Consider the following 21,190-nt stretch of genomic DNA (forward strand, 5'->3'; position numbering starts at 1 on the left):
TTTGCGACCCCACGGACTGTAGCCCACCAGGCTCCTCTGTCCATGGGATTCTCCAGGCAAGAATACTGGAGTGGGTTGCTATGCCCTTCTCCAGGGGATCTTCCCGACCCAGGGATGGAATCTTTGAGGGGGAGGCAGAGGTGGACTCTTTCCTGGGGATCTGGAATCTTCTGATTTGTGGGGTCAGACCCAGAGGACAGGTTGCCAGGTTTGCCCCCAAGAAGCAGATCAAGTTTCCCTGGGGAGGGAAAAATCCTCTGGAGGTGGTTAGCCACCTCCCCACCCCAAAGGGCCCTGAGTATGCGCGTGTATGTGTTCTACTGAAGGGGAGAGACTGCAGGGACCGTGTGTGCGCGCGCCACGTGAGAAACTGCGATGTGTGCGTGAGAACTGTGTGTGTCCCCCACACAAGTGTGAGTTTGTGTTTCAGGAGGAGGCAGCAGTGTATTGGGGGGAGGTGCATCCTTCTAGCCCCTTGTATCCCACAAGCAGCCCCAGCATGGCCACCGCCCCTCACTCCTGCAGCCTCCAGCACACGCTCGCGTGAGCCTTCATCCTGGGAGCAGCCCTTACAGATACACTGGGGAACACACGCGTCCTCCTCCCCGGGCCATACCAGCGGCCTCTTGGAGCCTGAGTTCGCGGGGAAAACCGGGTGGGGTGGGGGCAGGACTCGAGCCAGGTCACCAATGAAGCCGGTTCCCTCCCGGCACCTGCCTAGCCCCTCCCCCGCCAGGTCCCCACCGTCCGGTCCCCCCGGGCTGGCCTCCATCCCGACTCCGGACTGCGGGCAGTGGCGGGACCCCGGAAGAGAGGGGCCGGCGGGCATGTAGGGGGCCGAGCCGAGAGGCTGGGACGGGCGGGAGGAGGGAGGCCCCGGGGGGAGGAGGGAGGAGGGCCGAGGGCGGCGAGCTGGAGCCGGCAGGCGGCGGGAGCCCGGGCGAGCCGCGTCGCTCGGGTGCGCGGTCTCCAAGGCAGTCCTGGGCGCAGCCCGAGGTAAGGCGACCCTGGCCCGCTCCCCCGCGGGCCTCTCCCCTCTCTCCCCGCAGCCCCCCGCCCCCCCGCCCCCACCGGCTCCTTTCCCCTCCGGGCGGCCCCTCCTCCCCGGCCACCTGCTGTCTCTGCCCTGGAGACCGCGGTGGGTGGCAGGCAGGAGGGAGGAGCCGTCCGACCTTACCCCTTCACCCCGAAGGGCAAGGGACCCCTGTCCGCCCCGGTGTCCCTTCGCACGCCCTCCCACCTTCCTCTGATTTCTCTCCGTCCTTCACCTCCTCTGTCTGTCCTTCACATCCTTCCTGCCTGGCTCCCTCTCTGAGTCCCCGCTGTTTCTTCCCGAGCCCACCCTCTGGGCCTGGGTGGGGGTGGGTGGGAAGGGGTCCAAGGCTGTCGCGGAGGGTGCGGGGGGGGGGGGGGCTCTCCTGACCAATTCCCTCTATCTTCCTCTGGCTGGCCATTGCCATGGCAACTAGGGTGTACTGGGCTCCCAGGGAAGACAAAGGTGGGGGATGGACGAAGGACCTCTGGGGGAGGGGGCAAGGGTCTAAAAGTGTACAGGAAACAGACCTTCCACTGCTGCAGCCCATTTTTATTCGGTTTACCCCAAAGCCGCTATGCCCATCTTTCCTGCCTCCACTCTTTCCAGGGTTTCCTCTTAGCCTCCTCGCCGGGGCTCAGTAAGCTCAGAGTCAACACATCCAGAACACCTTCCTTACCATTAGAGTTAAACGGAGGCTCCGGGCAGGGGAGGAATGAGTGGGGGTCCACGGGTGGGGGGAGTCCGAACCTTATTGAACACCGGGCTTTTCTTCTCAGCCTCCCTCCCCTCTGCTCCCTCCCTCCACCCACCCCCGCCTCTCCAGGGGTCTCTCGTTTTATTCTATTTTCAGATACTATCACTTTGCCCCCTCTTTTTCTCTCTTCTGCTTAAACTCTCCTCCTTCCCCCTGGTTCCCCCCTTTCCATTTCTGGATGCTTCTGATGTCAGCGGTTTCCCTGCCTTTGGGTTCCCTAACCACCCCCCTCAGTCCCTGCCTCCTTTCTCCCGTCTTCCCAGATCCCTGGTGAGTGGGAGGGTGATCGTGCAGGCTTGGGGAGATGGGGCTGAGCATCAGGACCCCTGGATCCAGGAGTCTGGAAAGCGGGGGAGAGGCCGTACACCCTATCCCAGTTTCCCATGAGCCCTCGGGAAGAAACAAGTCGTGCTTGCCACGGCCGACGTGGCTCTGGGGAGAGACTCGGGGATGTGAAGATAGCGGTTGAGTAGTATTGAGCAGAGGACAGAAAGAGGGACCTGAGGGAGGAAAAATGGCTGACGGTGGATGGGAGATGGGAAGTCAGAATACCTTCTTTCCTGGAGGTCTGGAAGGCAGGGCTCTTATCCGTGTGGAGTGTTGGAGCTCTTATCCGTGGAGGGGGTTAGGGCAGGAGAGTGTTCTGAACGACCTGTGACCCGGAGTAACCAGTCGTTTCTATAATTTCAAGAGAAGAGGGGATTCAGAGCGACTTGGAGACCAGCCCAGGCTCTGCCCCTTCCACACCTCATCTCTCCCTTGCAGTGAGTCCAGGAGGCTGAGCACCACCCCCAGGATCCTTGGGGGCATCTGGAAGACCTCAAGTGGTCAAGAACCAGAGGAAGAAGGGAGCTGGAAGTCCTGGCATGAGGACTGGGGCTCCCCAGCCAGTTTCCTAGTGGGGGAGCTATCAGCTTGTCTCCCCGTTAACGACAAGGATACTTCTGGAAGGGCCCCACCCAAAATGGAGGCTGAGGACCACCTCTGCTGACCCTCAGTCTCCTTCCCTGCCCTCCCGCCGGACCTCAGCTGGGTCAGTCATGCAATGCTGAGCAAGAGGGGTGGCCTAGGGGCGGCCCACCTCACTCTGGGGCAAGGACTGTGGGCGTCATGGGGGTGCGTGTGAGCGGGGCTCCTGGGTGAGACCCAGCCCCCACCCCCAGGAGTTCAAGGGGGGTGGGGGGACTGAGGAAGGATGGCTCGGGGCGGGGCGGGGGCAGAGGAGGCCTCCCTCCGCTCGAACGCGCTGTCCTGGCTGGCCTGCGGGCTGCTGGCGCTGCTGGCCAACGCCTGGATCATCCTTAGCATCTCAGCCAAGCAGCAGAAGCACAAGCCACTGGAGCTGCTGCTCTGCTTCCTGGCGGGCACGCACATCCTCATGGCTGCCGTGCCCCTCACCACCTTCGCTGTGGTGCAGCTGCGGCGCCAGGCCTCCTCCGACTATGACTGGAACGAGAGCATCTGCAAGGTCTTCGTGTCCACCTACTACACGCTGGCCCTGGCCACCTGCTTTACCGTGGCCTCCCTCTCCTACCACCGCATGTGGATGGTGCGTTGGCCCGTCAACTACCGCCTCAGCAACGCCAAGAAGCAGGCACTGCACGCTGTCATGGGCATCTGGATGGTCAGCTTCATCCTCTCCACCCTGCCCTCCATCGGCTGGCACAACAATGGCGAGCGCTACTACGCCCGTGGCTGCCAGTTCATTGTCTCCAAGATCGGCCTGGGCTTTGGCGTCTGCTTCAGCCTCCTGCTGCTTGGGGGCATCGTCATGGGGCTGGTCTGTGTGGCCATCACCTTCTACCAGACGCTGTGGGCCCGACCCCGGAGGGCTCGGCAGGCCCGGAGAGCGGGGGGTGGGGGTGGGGCTAGGGGGGGTGGGCCAGGGGGCTTGGGTACCCGTCCAGCCTTCGAGGTGCCAGCCATCGTGGTGGAGGATGCCCGGGGGAAGCGGCGGTCCTCGCTGGATGGCTCTGAGTCGGCCAAGACATCTCTGCAGGTCACCAACTTGGTCAGCGCCATCGTCTTTCTCTATGACTCCCTCACAGGGGTACCCATCTTGGTGAGACTGGGGCTCCCTCAAACCCACTCTCTCTCTGATATCCAGACCCCAGCATGATCACCTGACCTCTGACTCCATCAGCCACACAAGCAGCTCCATCATCCATCTTCTCATCTACTCAGCCCCGCTGTGAGCCCCCGTCTCCATTGTCCATCTCATCTCCTAGTTCCCACTATCCCCAGCTCCATAGCGTGTTCTCCAGTGACCAGTACTCAACTCCATCACCTGTGCTCTGTCCATCACCCTGTCCTCTGGCTTCATCATCTATCTTGCAGGGCCACTATTCAGCCCCCCAGAACTATCAGCCCGGCTGTTAGGCTCCTTGCTGCACCCCTGAATTCCCTCTGGATGCAATAGGGTCCTGAGCATCCTGGGTGGCAGCCCCACAGAGCTCACCCCACCCAACCCTCAGCTTTCTGCACCCCTGGGTGTATGTGCTCAGTTGCTCAATTGTGTCCTACTCTTTGCGACCCCATGGAGTGCAGCCTGCCAGGCTTCTCTGTCCATGGGATTCTCCAGCCAAGAGTACTGGAGTGGGTTGCCATGCCCTCCTCCAGGGGATCTTCCACACCCAGGGATCAAACTCATGTCTTTTACATCCCCTGCATTGGCAGGCGAGTTCTTTACCACTAGTACCACCTGGGAAGCCCTGTGCATCCCCCTTCTAGTCCTTATTCCTGAATTTCAACTTGTCTTCAAGTTTCCTACACACCTCTGCTCCTCCTCTCTAGACCCCTGGGCTTTCTCTCTGGAACACTCTCCGGATCTTCCTCCCACTCGGTTCATCCATCTTCACTCCAACTTTGCTCTGAGCTCATCCTATGTGATCTGGGCCATCCCTTCCTGACTTCCTACCTCTCCCCTCCCCCAGCTGCACTAGGATGTGGGGTCTGGGGTCGAGGAGGAGCCACTTCGGCTCTGGGCCCTCACCCGGCGCCCTTCCCCTTCCTCCTGCCAGGTGGTGAGTTTCTTTTCCCTGAAGTCGGACTCGGCTCCCCCCTGGATGGTGCTCGCTGTGCTGTGGTGCTCCATGGCACAGACGCTGCTGCTGCCGTCCTTCATCTGGTCCTGCGAGCGCTACCGCGCCGACGTGCGCACGGTGTGGGAGCAGTGCGTGGCTATCATGTCCGAGGAAGACGGCGAAGACGGTCAGAGGAGGGGCTGGGCTTTCGCTTTGCCTCGGCATCGGCTCTCTTTCCTGCCCTTTTCTACCAGCTCACCTCGGGGGTGGGGAGGGGGCTGCTCTGGAGTGCCCCCTGCTGGACAGAACCTGCGGTTTCCTCTGGATGGACTGATTCCCTCTCCCCAAGCATCTCCCCATGCCCACCCACTGATTCCTCCACTCTACTCCCCCTGGAAGCCCACACTACCCAGCTCTGCCTCCACCAGGCAGAGAGACTGAGAAACAGTCTAGAGTCCTAACACAGCCATAAAGGAAGGCTGTGGAACCAAGAGGAAGCTAAGCCTCCCTCCGGAGACTTCCCAACTTCAGGGAGAGTGCCTGGGGGTGGGTGGGTAACTATTTCAAGTAAGCATGTCTGTGTGTATGAATCACTAGAGATTCAGCACTGAACGCAACAGACACTAGCCACTCTTGCTTCTTCTTGGAGCTCACAGACTAATGGAAACAGGAGGATTCTCTGGGGAGCTTCTCAGGGAGTGGGAGCTCTTAAAGGGGGTGGGGAGGTGGGCATTCCCTGCCTCGAACCACTCTGCCCTTTTTCTCTTCTAGATGGGGGCTGTGATGACTATGCAGATGGCCGAGTGTGCAAAGTTCGCTTTGATGCCAATGGGGCCACAGGGCCAGGGGGCAGGGACCCCACCCAAGTAAAGTTGCTACCTGGACGGCACATGCTCTTTCCCCCTCTCGAGAGGGTCCACTACTTACAGGTACGGGACCCAGCAGTACATGTCCCGTTCTGGGCATCCCCTCACTACTTTTCTCCAGTCTGTTATCCCTCACACCCCTCCCTCATCCCCTAGCCCTGGCCTGCAATGCATGGACGAGGAGGTGGGAGGAGGTGGAAGGAAGGCCTGGTTAGGGTGGTTCCCCATCAGTCAGACCACTCTGAACCAGGTTGCCCCTCAGAGGATGTTTTGCAAAAGTTTAGGGAGTAGAGCCACCTTGCAGGGTCCCCACTTTGGTCCCCTCTTTGTCCCCGCAGTGCTTCAGGGTCTATTTGCTCCTCTCCCCAGGTACCTCTGTCCCGCCGTCTCTCCCACGATGAGACCAACATCTTCTCTACTCCTCGGGCACCAGGCTCCTTCCTGCACAAGTGGTCCTCCTCTGATGACATCCGGGTCCTCCCAGCCCAGAGCCGGGCCCTCGGGGGCCCCCCTGAACACCTGGGACCAAGGCAGAGGCTGGAGGACGAGGAGGATGAGGAGGAGGCTGGAGGCGGGGGGCTGGCCACCCTCCGCCAGTTCCTGGAGGGTGGGGTTCTAGGTTCAGGTGGGGGACCCCCACGGGGTCCAGGCTTCTTCCGAGAGGAGATCACCACCTTCATCGATGAGACACCTCTGCCTTCTCCAGCCGCCTCGCCGGGGCCCTCTCCTCGCCGGCCCAGGCCTCTGGGGGTCTCACCCCGCCGACTCTCCCTGGGGTCCCCTGATAGCCGAGCCATTGGACTTCCTTTGGGGCTCAGTGCCGGGCGACGCTGCTCCCTGACAGGAGGCGAAGGGAGCACAAAAGCTTGGGGAGGATCCTGGGGCCCAGGGAACCCCATCTTCCCCCAGCTGACCTTGTGAGCCCAAGTGGGCCTGCTGGACTCAGAGAAGGGGGCCTGGGTGGGGAACACCTCTTTCCATTCCTGAGCCTTCAGACTCTGAGGAGATGGGTGGGAACCGGGGCCCAGGAACGCCGGCTGGCTCCCATCCCAGTCACCAGATACCTGCCTCACCTGCCATCCTCCCTAGCAAAATGTATTAAAGTCGAAGTGTTACCATGGAAACCTGTGTGTCCAGTGTGCTGTGGTGGCAGAGGGGATGGTCAGAGGCTTCGGTGGGTGTCCCTGTCATAAAGGACAAAATAGAGCAGGGGTAGTGGACGGAGGCCCAGAAATACACCCGGAGAGAGGCAAGTATGCAGACAGTCACAGAGATGGGCTTCTGGGAGCATCTTGGGCTGGGGTGGAGGGGCACGGGGATACACTTGAGTTTGCTGGTGTGAGGTGTGAAGGATCTTTGTTGAGATCTGTGAAGGTGGTTTTAGAGGTTGTCTCTCTCTTCCACGGGCTTTCCTTGTGGCTCAGAACATAAAGAATCTGCCTGCAATGCAGAAGACAGAGTTTGATCCCTGGGTCGGGAAGATACCCTGGAGAAGGAAATGGCAACCCACTCCAGTATTCTGGCCTGGAGAATCCCATGGACAGAGGAGCCTGGCGGGCCACATTGCATGCCTCAGCTCTCCTCCTTTTCCCAAATGTGTATGCGCCCACTTTCTGGGCAGGAAAACGTTTGAGCAGACTTGGTGTCAGGCCTGGAGTTTACCCTCCGCCCTGCAGCATTCTAAAGCTCTTTTTCTTCTACAAGTGTGGGTGGGTGTGCGGGAGGCTTCCACCCTCCTTTTCCTGGGCCCAGAGTGGAGGGGAGCCCAGTCCATCATAGCGATTCCTGTAGGATGGGCCCCCGAGTTTGGAGTCAGGGGTCCTAAGAGGCTCCTCAGGCCTGCTCCAGGTCCGGCTTCTGCCCTGTTCTCTCCACCGTCTGTTTCTCGCTGGACGCCACCCAGCTTGACCTAAAGCCCACGTTCTCCACGTTCTGCCGCAGCCGCGGGCGTCCTCTGACTCCAGTCTCTCTCTCACCCCGGCCTCTCCGGGCTGGGGCTCGGGCGCATCAGCTCCCGGCGGCGCTCCTCCCTCCTCCCCTCCCTCCTCCCCATCCCTCCTTCCTTTCCCCTCCCTCTTCCTTTCCCCTTTTCCTCCCTCTCGCTCTCGGCTCCCGCAGTTCCCTCCTGCAGCCGGCCGGCGGCTCTGGCACGATGCTCCGGCCCCTCCGGTGGCTGCTGCTCCTGTTGCTCCTGCCTCCCCCGGGGTCCCCCGAGCCCCCCGGCCTGGCCCCGCCGTCCCCAGGGGCGCCTCCCCAGGCCCCCGACTTGCTCTACGCAGACGGGCTGCGCGCCTACGCGGCGGGGGCCTGGGCGCCGGCGGTGGCGCTGCTGCGGGAAGCGCTGCGGAGCCGGGCGGCGCTGGGCCGCGTGCGGCGGGATTGCGGGGCGCACTGCGCGGCCGAGCCGGGGGTCTCGCTCCCCGCCGCCCCGGGGCCCGACTCCGGGCCGGGGGCCTGGGAGCCGCTGCTCCTCCGCGCGGCGCTGCGGCGCGCCGAGTGCCTGACCCAGTGCGGGGCGCGGAGGCTGGGCCCCGGGGGCGCGGCGCGGCTCCGGGTGGGGAGCGCGGTCCGGGACGCCTTCCGCCGGCGGGAGCCCTACAACTACCTGCAGAGGGCTTACTACCAGGTGCGTGGCCCGGCCCGGGCCCGGGGTCCTCCTCCAGCTTCCAGGAAGGGGCGGCGAGCAAACGCCGGGACTCGGGTGCGGCTGTGTGGTCAAGACCTCGCCTTTGGAGTCGGTCCTGGCAAACCGGGACCAGTACCTACAGAGTGGGGCACGGCCTCGGGAGGGTGGGAGCAAAGTTGGAAGGGGGTGGAAGCCGACCGAAGATGGAGGGCAGGGGCCTGGAGTTCTAGGAAGTCTTACTGAGACCTACGTGGAGTGACAGCGCCTCTTCCCAGGAATGAAGGGGGGCGGAGACAGGGGCGAGAGACGCAGCTGGAGAGAGGGAACTGGGGGGCGGGTAGCGGGTGAGCACGAGCCTTCGCTTGGGGCAGGAGGGAGCTTTGGGAAAGAAAGAGCAGGTGGGCAAGGTTGAGGGCTCTGGTGTCCGGTCGTGGGACCCTGCCCAGCTACCGGTGTGGTAGCTGTTGCCTACTAACGCCTACGTGGCCGGGGAAGGGGGGCGCCGGTCACACACACCTCAGCTCAGGGTCCTAGAGACCTGCGGCTTTTGCTGGCGGCTAGGGTCACCCCTACATACCCACCTTGCGTGGCCATCACTTCTGCCTTGTCTCTCCAGTGAGGTCCCTCTGCCCACACCCCACCCACTCCAGTCTTTGAGACCCCCTTTCGGTGGCTACCAGACTCCTGAGAGTCCCCACTTACTGGGGGTCTGGAGGTTGGGTGGTGGGCAGCTTTCACCTACCAGTCTTCCAGAAGGCTAGGGTGGGGATGTTGGGGAGGGGCAGACTCTGACACCCCTACCCTGGGGGCTGACTCCCCCATCCCTCCCGTGCCTCAGCTGAAGAAGCTGGACTTGGCAGCAGCCGCTGCGCATACCTTCTTTGTGGCAAACCCAGCACACCTGCAGATGCGGGAGGACATGGCTAAGTACAGACGGATGTCAGGGGTTAGGCCCCAGAGCTTCCGGGACCTGGAGACGCCCCCATATTGGGTGAGACCCTCAGCTTGACCCCAGCCCACACCCCCAGCCTTTGACTGATGGGATACATAGGCCTCGCCCGGCTGTACACTGTACTGGGCATCAAGAAATCCGGGTATGTCCTCTGTGACCCTGATGGGAGGGTCCCTCTCTGGGACCTAGTTTTCTTCCTGAGATTCGCAGTCTCATGTGCTAACATTCGGATTCTCAGGCCTTCCCTGTATTCCCCAAGGTGACCTGAGACCTGGAGTCCAGGCCCCCAGTGAGGCCAATGCCCCTCCCCTTCTTTCTGTCTCCCAATCTATCTTGGCACCCTCCACCCCCGCCCCCAGGATCTTGGGTGACTGACCTCTCCCCTCCCCAACAGGCAGCCTTTGACACCGGCCTGGAATATCTTGGGCGCCAGGAGGCAGGCCTGGCACTGCCCTGGCTGGAGGAGGCCCTGCAGGAGAGCCTGGCCCAGGTGGAGAGCTGCCGGGCTGGCTGTGAGGGGCCGGAGGAACAGGAGAGGGAGGCAGAGGAGGAGGAGGGGACCGGGAGCCAGGGGGGCCTGTATGAGGCCATCGCAGGTAAGGGGCTGGAGTGTGGGGGGCAGGGATCACAGTGTGGTGGGGCGGGGGGAGGTATATCACTAGCTGAATCCCCCTTGTGTCCCCCACAGGGCACTGGACCCGTGTCCTGCAATGCCGGCAGCGCTGTGTGGGGGATGTGGCCACGCGTCCTGGTCGCAGCCTCCCTGTTCCGGACTTCCTTCCCACCCAGCTGAGGCGGCTGCACGAGGCCCACGCTCAGGGTCAGTGGGGGGGAAGGGTGAGCCCCAGGTGGGTGGACTGGGGCTGGGACCCGGAGAATGAAGGCCTGTCTCTGATGGTACCCGGAGGTCCACCTCTCCATCCTTCCATCTATCTCTGCATCTGAGTAGGTCGGGACTCCCTGGGGACCATAACCTCGGAGGACTCTGGCTCTCCATTGTGGGAAGCTTGGGAGCTGGGTCACAGGGCTCCTTCTGTCCTCGCTGCTTCTCACTTTCCTTTCTTCTCTCCTCTCTTCCTCCCCTCTGAACTCTGCCCATACAGCCCAGGTATGTTCCAGGAAGCTTTGGAAAGAAGCAATGGATGAGCCTGTCTGCCGGGTGGGATGGGTCACTGGGAGACCACCTTTTTCTGGTCTGCCTCTGTCCCCTGGCTCTTGGCCCTGCCCAGGGATGACTGGGGTGCTTGGTCTCTGGGCCGCACCCCCAAGCTGTTGCTCTGTCCCCAGTGGGGAATCTGTCCCAGGCTATGGAGAATGTCCTGAGCTTCCTGCTCTTCTACCCAGAGGATGAGGCTGCCAAGACAGCTCTGGACCGGTACCAGGCCCAGCTGGGGGAGCCAAGACCTGGCCTCGGGCCCAGAGAGGTACCCCCTACTCACTTACCCTGTTGATGTGTGCTAAGTTGCTCAGTTATGTCTGACTCTTTGGGACCCCATGGACTGTAGCCCACCAGGCTCCTCTGTCCATGGGATTTCCAGGGCAATAACACTGGAGTAGGTGGCCATTCCCTTCTCCAGCTCACCCTGTGAGGTCGTCCTAAATCAGACAAATACAGTGGAAAAGTCACCTGGACCCACCCCCCCATTCTGGCCAAAGGCGACCCCAAGTCCAGCATCTGGCCTTGTCTCCACTCCCTGCTCCCCACTTCAGGCTATCTTTCTTTTTTTCTTAACTTATTTCAGCTGCACTTGGTCTTCATGTGGCCCACAGGCTCATCTCCTTGGCACATTGGTTTTCTCCAGTTGGTGCACGCCTTCTCTTGTTGCAGTGTGTGGGCTTAGTTGCCCTGCGGCTTGGGGGATCTTAGTTCCCTGACCAGGGATCGAACCCATGTCCTCTGCATTGGAAGGTGGTTTCTTTTTTTAGCAGAAACATTACTGACAATGGTTCACATAGTCAAAGTGAAGTGAAAGTGAATCACTTAATTGTGTCCCACTCTTTGCGACCCCACTGACTGTACAGTCCATGGAATTCTCCAGGCCAGAATACTGGAGTGGTAGCCTTTCCCTTATCCAGGGGATCTTCTTAACCCAGGGATCGAAACCAGGTCTCCTGCATTGCAGGTGGATTCTTTACCAACTGAGCTATCAGGGAAGCCCTCCCGTATAGTCAAAGTTATGGTTTTTCCAGTAGTCATGTATGGTTTTGGAAGTTGGACCATGAACAAAGCTGAACACCGAAGAATTGATGCTTTCGAACTGTGATGCTGGAGAATACTCCTGAGAGTCCCTTGGACTGCAAGGAGATCCAACCAGTCAATCCTAAAAGAAGTTAGTCCTGGATAGTCATTGGAAGGACTGATGCTGAAGCTGAAGCTCCAATACCTTGGCCACCTGATTCAAAGAACTGACTCACTGGAAAAGACCCTGATGCTGGGAAGGATTGAAGGCAGGAGGAGAAGGGGATGACAGAGGACAAGATGGTTAGATGGCATCACTGACTCAGTGGACATAAGTCTGAGCAGGGTCTGGGGGTTGGTGACGGACAAGGAAGCCTGGCGGGCTGCAGTCCATGGCATCACAAAGAGTTGGACATGACTGAGCAACTGAACTGAACTGGGTTGTTTGTTTATTTATTTATTTTGGCTGTGCTGATTGCTGCATGGGCTTTGGATGGAACCTGTGTCTTCTCATTGGCAGGCAGATTTTTTGTTGTTAAGATTTTTTTTTTAATGTGGACAGTTTTTTTTTTTTTTAAGCCTTTATTGAATTTGTTACAGTCTTGTTTCTATTTTATGATTTTTGCATTTTGGCTGCAAGGCATGTGAGATCTGAGTTTCCCAACTAGGAACTGAATCCTCACTCCCTGTATCAGAAGGCAAAGTCTTAACTACTGGACCACCAGGGAAGTCCCCTGGCTCTACTCCTGAGTCCAAGCCAGCCTTCTTCCCTTAAACTCACCCCTGCTTGCCCCAACCTGTGCACAAGTGGGCACGTGTGTGTACACACACACACACACAACTCCCAGTCTGAGCTCGGAGACCCTAACTGCCAAGGGAGGAGGGTTGGACAGAGCGGCAGGACCAGGGTTGGGGAGCCTGTGGGCTGCCCTGCTCTCTTCCAGCCTTAACTCTCCCCCTCCCGCTGTCCACTCCTGCTGTCCCCAGGACATCCAGCGCTTCGTCCTTCGATCCCTGGGGGAGAAGAGACAGCTGTACTATGCCGTGGAGCACCTGGGGGCCAGCTTCAAGGATCCCGTGAGTGACCCCGCTTCTCCCCCTGGCCGCCCCCAGGAGGGGGACAGCAGCAGTGCCCTACAGGAGGTGCCACGTCCCTCCTCAACAGCACGTCTCATTTCTCCACAACCCCATGAGGCTTGGAGAGGACTCTGTGCCCCAGGGTCACAGGCAGCTTTGGGATCACACAGGCCTAGGTGTTGGTGTCTCTGCCGCAGACAAGCTCTGCACCTTTGCTCGCTCGGCCTCAACTTCCCTGTAAAATGGGAGCACCATACTTACAGCTCTGTTGAAGCCGTGTCACTTGCTACGAAGTACAGGAAAGTCTGCTGCTGGTTTTCGTACTCTTCTTTCTGTGGTAGTTTTGAGGGGAAACTGAAAGGCAGAGATTATTCTCCCTAGTGCTCCAGCGTCAGGCAGGCTCCCCCAGTCTTCTTGCTATCTTGCTATTTTTGAAGCCGGTATTTCCTAACTGGGAGAAAAGGGGCTGTCCCTACTCTGCCCGGTAGGTGTCGCTAGCATCCCTGAGTCATGGCCATCAGAGATGTTTGCAGACATCGCCCTGTCCCCTAACGGACAAGTCTGTTTGGGCACCGTCGCTTAAATCCCAATCCTGTCTTTATGGGCTGTGTGACCTTGGGCATGTTACTTTATGTCTTTGTGTCTCAGAGCCCTCAACTGCAAAATGGGCACATTAATACAACCTGTTTGATAAGACTATTGTAAACTTTAAATGATAAACTCCACATCTGTATAGAAAGCTCTTCCCCGGTGGCTCAGATGGTAAAGCATTTGCCTGCAACGCAAGAGACTCGGGTTCCATCTCTGGGTGGGGAAGATCCCCTGAAGAAGGGAGTGGCAACCCACTCCAGTATTCTTGCCTGGAGAATCCCATGGACAGAGGAATCTGGCAGGCTACAGTCCATGGGGTCGCAGAGTCGGACACGACTGAGCGACTAACACACATATAAAGCTCTTAAAAAAGCACCTGGCAAACAGTGCTTTGTAAGTTGTTGTTATTATTATTGCGGTGTTTGGCCCAGTGCCCATGGCTCCTGACAATGAGTCCAGGGCTTCCCCATCTCCACCTTCCCCTCTGGAAGCAGGAGGACTTTAGTATGGTAGCCCATGGTCTACCATCAAGGACTCAGAGGTGGACTTGGCAGGTGATGGTTCTTTTCCTGACCATCCCAGGACCCCTGGACCCCAGCTGCCTTCATCCCTGAGGCCCTCAGAGAAAAGCTCAGGTAGGAGGTGCCTTGCGGTAGGAGGAGGGGCGTGGCCTGGGTGGGAGGGGCGTGGCCTGGGTGGAAGGTAAGGGGAGGAGTCCTAGGAGGCGGGGTCTGAGAAGATGGGTCTGGACTGGCCTGTGTTCACTGAGCATGTTTCTCACCCCTGAGAGAGGATCAGGAGAAGAGGCCGTGGGACGATGAGCCTCCACAACCGAAGCCCCTGACTCACTGGAAGGGTGAGTTCCTGGGACAGCAGGAGGCAGGAGCCTGGAAGGGGCTGGGTCTGCCCTCGGGGGACCATCAACCCCCTGCCCTGTCCCTCCCCCGCAGATGTCCTCCTCATGGAGGGAGTAACCCTGACCCAGGACGCGAGGCAGCTGAACGGGTCGGAGCGAGCCGTGCTGGACGGGCTGCTCACCCCGGCCGAGTGTGGGGTGCTGCTGCAGCTGGCCAAGGTGAGAGGACCTGTAAGGAGGTGGCACAGTGCTACTGGAGGAGCCTCAGGCACAGCTGCCTGCCCCCTTGCTCTTGGCCTGTCCCCTCCTCGCCACCCTCCCCACTCCCCTGCCCTCTCAGACCCTCCAGTGGGGACTGCTGAGGTTCTCTCCCTCCAGAGGACAAGTTCCTTTTCCTCTCAACTTAACGAACATGGGGCTTCCCCAATGACAGCTCAGCCGGTAAAGAATCCACCTGCAATGCAGAAGACACGGGAGGTGCAGGGTCAATCCCTGGAAAAAGCCCCTGGAGGAGGAAGTGGCACCCCACTCCAGTATTCTTGCGTGGAGAATCCCATGGACAGAGAAGCCTGATGGATTACAGTCCAAAGGGTAGCAAAGAGTTGGACATGACTGAGCGACTAAGCTGACATGGCATAGCTGTCATGGGCTGGACATTTTACAGAAGTTTGCTAGAAACTGATAGGAAGAACAAAACAAAAACCGTAAATGCATCAAAAAGGGTGGGTGTGCAGGTGAAGATGCCTTTGTTGGCTGAGAGCTTAGTTATTGGCTCTGCACACAGACAGGCTGCTTCTCCATCATCACGTCTCTCCTAGATGGGGCTAAATGATCTGTATTCACCAGGTTGAGTCTGCCAATATATGAAACTTCAGTCTCACTCTGGGTTTGTTCCTCTCTGAGTCCCTGGTGTGTACTGGAAGTACCCAGGTTCCAGGGAGAGGCAGATAAACACAGACTGTACATTTGGGAACTCAGTGTACAGAGAAGGCATCAGGCATGGAGACATAATCACAGCAGGTGGTGAGTTTGATAAAAGATGTACTCATCCAATTAGAAGCACCAAGATGAAAGTCACAGAAGAATTCCTGGAAGGGGTGGCATTTGAGCTTCATCTTAAGCATGAGTTAACCAGACAGCATGAGTTGCCAACATCCGTTGGATCATAGAAAAAGCAAGAGAATTCCAGAAAAACATCTACTTCTGCTTCGTTGGTTATGCTAAAGCTTTTGACTGTGGAGAAACAACAGCACACTGTGGAAAATTCTTAAAGAGATGAGAACACCAGACCACCTCACCTGCCTCCTGAGAAACCTGTATGCAGGTCCAGAAGCAAAATTTAGAACCAGACGTGGAACAATTGGGAAAGGAGTACATCAAGGGTGTATATTGTCACCCTGCTTATTTAACTTCTTTGCAGAGTACATCATGTGAAATGGCGGGATGGATGAAGCACAAGCCAGAATCAAGATTGTCAGGAGAAATATCAATAACCTCAGATATGCCAGTGACACAACCCTTATGGCAAAAAGCAAAGAGTAACTAAAGAGCCTCTTATGGGGACTTCCCTGGTGGTCCAATGGCTAAGACTTCGTGCTCCCAGTGCAGGCGGACCGGGTTCTATCCCTGCTGCAAATAAGAGTTCATGTGCGGCAATGAAAGATCCTGAGTGTTGCAACTAAGACCCGGCTCAGTAAAATAAATAAGTAAATAAAATATTAAAAAAATAAAGATCCCCTTATGATGATGAAAGAGTAGAGTGAAAAAGCTGGCTTAAAACTCAACATTCAGAAAATGAAGATCATGGCATCTGGTCCCATCACCTCATGGCAAATAGATGGGGAAACAATGGAAACAGTGACAGACTTTATTTTCTTGGGCTCCCAAATCACTGCAGATGGTGACTGCAGCCATGAAATTAAAAGATGCTCCTTGGAGGAAAAGCTATGACAAACCTAGGTGGCATATTAAAAAAGCAGAGACATTACTTTGCCAGCAAAGGTCGGTCTAGTCAAAGCTATGGTTTTTGCAGTAGTCATGTATGGATGTGAGAGTTGGACCATAAAGAAGGCTGAGCACTGAAGTATTGATGCTTTTGAACTGTGGTGCTGGAGAAGACTCCTGAGAGTCCCTTGGACTTCAAGGTGAAAGAATAGAGTGAAAGTGTAGAGTTGATCCAACCAGTCAATCCTAAAAGAAGTTAGTCCTGGATATTCATTGGAAGGACTGTTGCTGAAGCTAAAGCTCCAATACTTTGGCCACCTGATCCGAAGAACTGACTCACTGGAAAAGACCCTGATGCTGGGAAAGATTGAAGGCAGGAGGAGAAGGGGACAACAGAGGACAAGATGGTTGGATGGCATCACCGACTCAATGAACATGACTTTGAGCAAACTCTGGGAGATAGTGAAGGACAGGGAAGCCTGGCGTGCTGCAGTCCATGGGGCTGCAAAGAGTCAGACTGGACTGAGCGACTGAACAACAGCAACAACAACCAGATAGAGAAGGGAGGAAAATCAGGCTGCCGGGAAGAAAAATGAGGGGGCGGGGTTTGGGAACTGGAGTGGAGCACAGGAGTTCAGAGCATGGGCATACCCAGCAGGAATTACCTGTGTGGTCTTGGGCCATGTATTTCAACATCTGTGAGCCTCGTTTCCTCCTCTACAAAACAGGGCTAAACACAGTGGTTTTGTTGTAGGGCTGTTATGAGGATTAAATGAGTCAGTACATGGTAAAGCTCTTGGAAGAATGTGCAAATACTCAGTATGAGCTGTTGCTATTATCATCAGGCTGTGTATTATCCAGGGGCAGGAATGGGGAGGAGGTGCGGGTTGAGAGATGGGTGAGGACCTCTGTACCCTGCCAAGGAGTTTGGGCTCTCTTTGTAGATGGTGGACAGTTTACTGAAGGATTTAAGGAGGTGTGGATTGTTGTCTTCTGCAGAACTCCAAAGTGCAGGGTCTGGAGACTTCGTCCTATAGGACCGGGAGCGCCCTCCAGTGGCAGCACAGAGAATGCAATGGAACAGGGAAGTGAGGAGGAGCTTAGGGGTGACAGCCCTAGGATAGGTCTCATTTCAAGGCAGTGAAGACGAGGACAGATGAGAAATATTTAGAAACTCAAAGAAAGAGAATTTAAGGACTAAATCAATGTGTGTATGTGGGGGTGCTCAGTCTTGTCCAACCTTTTGGGACCCCATGGAGCCACCAGGCTCCTTTGTCCATGGGGTTGTCCAGGCAAGAATACTGGAGTGGGTTGCCATTTCCTCCTCCAGGGGATCTTCCTGACCCAGGGACTGAACCTACATCTCTTATGTCTCCTGCATTGGCAGGCGAGTTCTTTATCACTAGCGCCTCAGAGGAAATCTATGTGAGTGATGAAGAATGAACTCAAGGGGAACTCCCCAGTATCAGCTATCCCCTAACCTCTGCCAGGGCGCTTGCAAGGTTGTAACTCTGCTTTAATTTTCCATGTGATACATCACTGTCTGAATTGACTTGGTTTGTTTATCTCAAAATATGAAGCCCATAGTAGCAGGGACTTTTCGTGTTCACAGTTGAGTCCCCAGTGCCCAGAACAGTGCCTGGCACATGGGGCTCAATGCCTACTGAATGGATGGATGAATGAATGAAAGCTTGAAATGAAAGCTCTGAGAGGCTTAAATGGCCTCTCAGAGATGAGGCTTATGTATGGGGTAACTAGACAGTGGTACTTTGAGCTTCAAAAAGCAGACTGAATAGAAAAAAGGAAGAAAAAGCAGACTGAAGAGGTGTCAGTAAAGGGTGATGAGAGTTGTGGAGGCAGCTGGGGAATTTGGAGTCAGCATCAAGGGTTCCCACATTCTCCAAGAGTGTGTCAGGTGAGAAGGGATGGGAGAGAGATGTGTTGGCTGGTGCCATGTCCCCACTTCAGGTCCGCGAAGACCCGGCCCAACTGTCAAACCTCTGGCCAGGGTCTTGCTCCAGAAAGACTCCTCTGTTCTCAGCCCGTCAGAACGAGCGTTTGAGCCCTTCCTGCCCCTTTCCCTGCTGTCCTGACCTCCCGGAGGCCCTTCCCCACTGTAGGAAGCCCTCCAGAGTCCTATGCACAGTCCCCTTGGCCAGTGGGGTTCCAGATGTTTACCAGGAGTGACCACTCAGACATGGAATTAGTCATTCTCTGGAAGGGGCAGCAGCTCAGAGAACCGCAGGAGCTTCCAGCCTCTTCCAGGGACTGGCTGGTTGGAGGGAGGGCTGTGTAGCCCTGTGAGGTGGGCGGTAGCCCAGGTCTGGGCAGGGTGACCCCACAGCCAACTCCCTCTCTGCTTAGGATGCAGCTGAGGCTGGAGCCAGGTCTGGCTATCGGGGTCGCCGCTCCCCACACACCCCCCACGAACGCTTTGAGGGGCTCACGGTGCTCAAGGCCGCACAGGTAAGAGGAGACACGGAACTGGAGAAGAGGGCTGGTCTCTCTGCCTGTGGAGGGCTCTTCTGGGACTCAGAGGAGTTCTTGGCCCAGGACTGATGGAGGGGGCTCCCCACTGAGGGACCCAGGTTGTTGTCACGGAGACAATGGAAAGAGCGGTCTGGGCTGGGTTGATGGGCAGCTGCAAGCCCCAAACCGTGGGTGGAGTGCAGTGGAGGTGGGGTAGGGGCTGGGACCAGCCTTGCCACATCTCCCCTTCCCCACCCTTTATTCTCTGCCACAGCTGGCCCGGGCTGGGGCGGTGGGCAGTCAGGGTGCCCAGCTGCTCCTGGAGGTGAGCGAGCGGGTGCGGAGCCTAACCCAGGCCTACTTCTCCCCCGACCGGCCCCTGCATCTCTCCTTCACCCACCTGGTGTGCCGGAGCGCCATAGAAGGTAACCGCCAGGGCCCCCCACCTCAGGGCCCCTCAGGGCCCTGCACACCCTCAGTACCCCTGCTGTGTGGGTTTCCATCTTCACTGCAGGAGGACTGACTCCCCTGCCCAGCGGGGGCTCAGCTGTGACCCTGGATCTGTAGGGTGGGTGTGGGTGGGCGCCCACCAGGCCCTTGGCTTCCCAGGGGAGCAGGCGCAGCGCATGGACCTGAGCCACCCGGTGCACGCCGACAACTGTGTCCTGGATCCTGACACCGGGGAGTGCTGGCGGGAGCCCCCAGCCTACACCTACCGAGACTACAGGTGGGCGGCCCTCCAGGGGTTGGGCGGGGTGCCTGGCTGGGGTCTCACTGCCTGCCTCCTGTCTTCCTCTCTCCCCAGTGGACTCCTCTACCTCAACGATGACTTCCAGGGCGGGGACCTGTTCTTCACGGAGCCCAACGCCCTCACAGTCACGGTAACTGATGGGAAGCGGGGCAGGGCGGGGAGGGGAGCAGGGAGCCCAGCCATAGGCTGGGGATTCAAAACAGAGGGTGCCCAGAGGCAAATGCTGGGAAACGGCAGGGGCCACCTTTGTTGTTGTTTAGTCGCCAAGTTGTGTCCGACTCTTTGTGACGCCATGGACTGCAGCAGGCCAGGCTTCCCTGTCCTTCACTATCTCCCGGAGTTTGCTTAAACTTGCGTTCATTGAGTCAACCCTCTCCTTTCCGGCTTCTGCAGCATCTCCCCACTCTTGTCTGTTCAGGGGCTCTCCTAGCCCCTCCCAGGAGACCTCCAAGGGGCCCCTCCAGGCCCTGCCTTCAGTGATCACCTCACTTCCTATAGGAGGGCAGGTGAGGGACTTCCCTGGTTGGTCCTGTGGCTGAGACTCTGTGCCCCCAATGCAGGAGGCCCTGCTTCGATCCCTGGTCGGGGAACTAGATTCTGCATGCTGCAACTGAAAAATCCCGTGTGTTGTAACTAAAACCCAGTACAGCCAAATAAATAAATAATAAATAACTAAATAAATAATAAAAAAAACTCAAAAATAAATAAATAAAGGAGGGCGGCTGAAGCACAGGACTCTAAGCCTCTACTCCAGGTAGAAGCTCAGGTCTAGGACCAGCAGAAGGACCGGAGCAGTGATTTTTCATTGTGCATTGCTCTGCCTTATCCGTTTAGCTTCTTCTCTGCTCACCACCACCAGCTGCCCATCATCCAATCCCTCTCTGGGGTGGAAAATGTCCCCAAGACCCTGATGCCCAGAACCCAGAGTCTGGTTGGGCAGAGGGTGGGCAGGAGAAGCAGGGCACAGGGGCAGACAGAGTCCCTTCTCCTTTTGCCTCCAACTCCTCCAGCCTCCAGTCTGGCATTCAGTGCTCCCAAGTGGAGGCCTGGTTGCCACTTGCCCCAAGATAGTCCCTGAACTACGGAGGGGACGCAGTGGGCAAGAAAGCTTCCACTGTCTGAGCCCCAACCCCGTCCTGCTCCAGGGAGTCAGGGTCAAGGTCTCTGAAGACCTCTCCCTGGAGCTGAATCTGCCATCCACCCCCCCAACCCCAGGCACAGGTTCGTCCTCGCTGTGGCCGCCTCGTGGCCTTCAGCTCAGGCGTGGAGAATCCCCACGGTGTGTGGGCCGTGACACGCGGGCGGCGCTGTGCCCTGGCACTGTGGCACACCTGGGCCCCTGAGCACAGGGAGCAGGTGAGCAGGCGGTGGGGCTTGGCACCCTGGCGGGCGAGGGGCGGGGCTGAGATGACCCAGGGAGAGTCCTGGGAGAGGGCGGATGCTGGTGGGGGGAAATCAGCCTCGACCCTCCTCCTCACTCTCCAGGAGTGGATGGAAGCCAAAGAGCTGCTGCAGGGGCCAGAGAAGGATGAAGGAGAAGATGTCGCCAGCAGGGACCCCGGCCCAGAACCCCCCAGCCGCAGGCTTCCGCGGCTCCAGGACAAGGCTGGGAAGCCGCCTCGCATTCGAGAGGAGTTGTGAGGGGGCTGGCCCAGATCCTTGGGGATATGGCCACTTGACTTGTGGAGGGTCTGCCTTAATGCCGGGGACCTCTGGGAAGCCCCCGTGTGACCACCGCAGTACAGCGAGCCCTCCATCCCTGTACCCTGCCATCTTGGGGATCACCAGGGCCGTGCAACCCTGAACTCAGAGGACCCTTTACAGACTTAGCCTGGGGACTGGCCTGGGCCCAGCCAGGATGGACCTCCAGGCCTAGGACAGACAGAAGATGGGCAAGGCCGAAGTGGAAAGAACTGGCAGGGGGTAGGGCCCGAGCGGGTGCTGTAAATGAGGAAGATGAGAGAGAGGGTCGCCCCCGCCTGCCTTCCTCAGCCTGTCAATAAAGATCCTGACCATCCCTCTGCTGGGGCCAGTCAAGTGTATCGTGGTTTCCATGGTGGTTGGAG

The 21,190-nt window shown here is 58.0% G+C and overlaps 2 protein-coding genes across 2 annotated transcripts; both read left to right on the plus strand.

Moving 5' to 3' along the window:
- The first annotated feature begins 888 nt into the window (after positions 1–888).
- GPR162 (G protein-coupled receptor 162) lies at positions 889–6,803 on the plus strand. Its single transcript, XM_027541168.1, has 5 exons — positions 889–996; positions 2,556–3,852; positions 4,811–5,000; positions 5,585–5,742; positions 6,049–6,803. Exons 2-5 carry the CDS (start codon positions 2,986–2,988, stop codon positions 6,598–6,600), a joined length of 1,767 nt encoding a protein of 588 aa, XP_027396969.1. The 5' UTR covers positions 889–996; positions 2,556–2,985; the 3' UTR covers positions 6,601–6,803.
- Positions 6,804–7,754: 951 nt separating this feature from the next.
- On the plus strand, positions 7,755–21,145 carry P3H3 (prolyl 3-hydroxylase 3). The gene is made up of 15 exons (XM_027541174.1): positions 7,755–8,305; positions 9,144–9,296; positions 9,652–9,853; positions 9,946–10,077; positions 10,545–10,681; positions 12,424–12,513; positions 13,687–13,739; positions 13,893–13,960; positions 14,055–14,179; positions 18,269–18,370; positions 18,648–18,798; positions 18,983–19,100; positions 19,179–19,254; positions 20,340–20,480; positions 20,610–21,145. Exons 1-15 carry the CDS (start codon positions 7,832–7,834, stop codon positions 20,763–20,765), a joined length of 2,178 nt encoding a protein of 725 aa, XP_027396975.1. The 5' UTR covers positions 7,755–7,831; the 3' UTR covers positions 20,766–21,145.
- Positions 21,146–21,190: the final 45 nt, after the last annotated feature.

This window comes from Bos indicus x Bos taurus, chromosome 5 (genome assembly GCF_003369695.1).
Source record: "Bos indicus x Bos taurus breed Angus x Brahman F1 hybrid chromosome 5, Bos_hybrid_MaternalHap_v2.0, whole genome shotgun sequence".
NCBI lineage: Eukaryota > Metazoa > Chordata > Mammalia > Artiodactyla > Bovidae > Bos > Bos indicus x Bos taurus.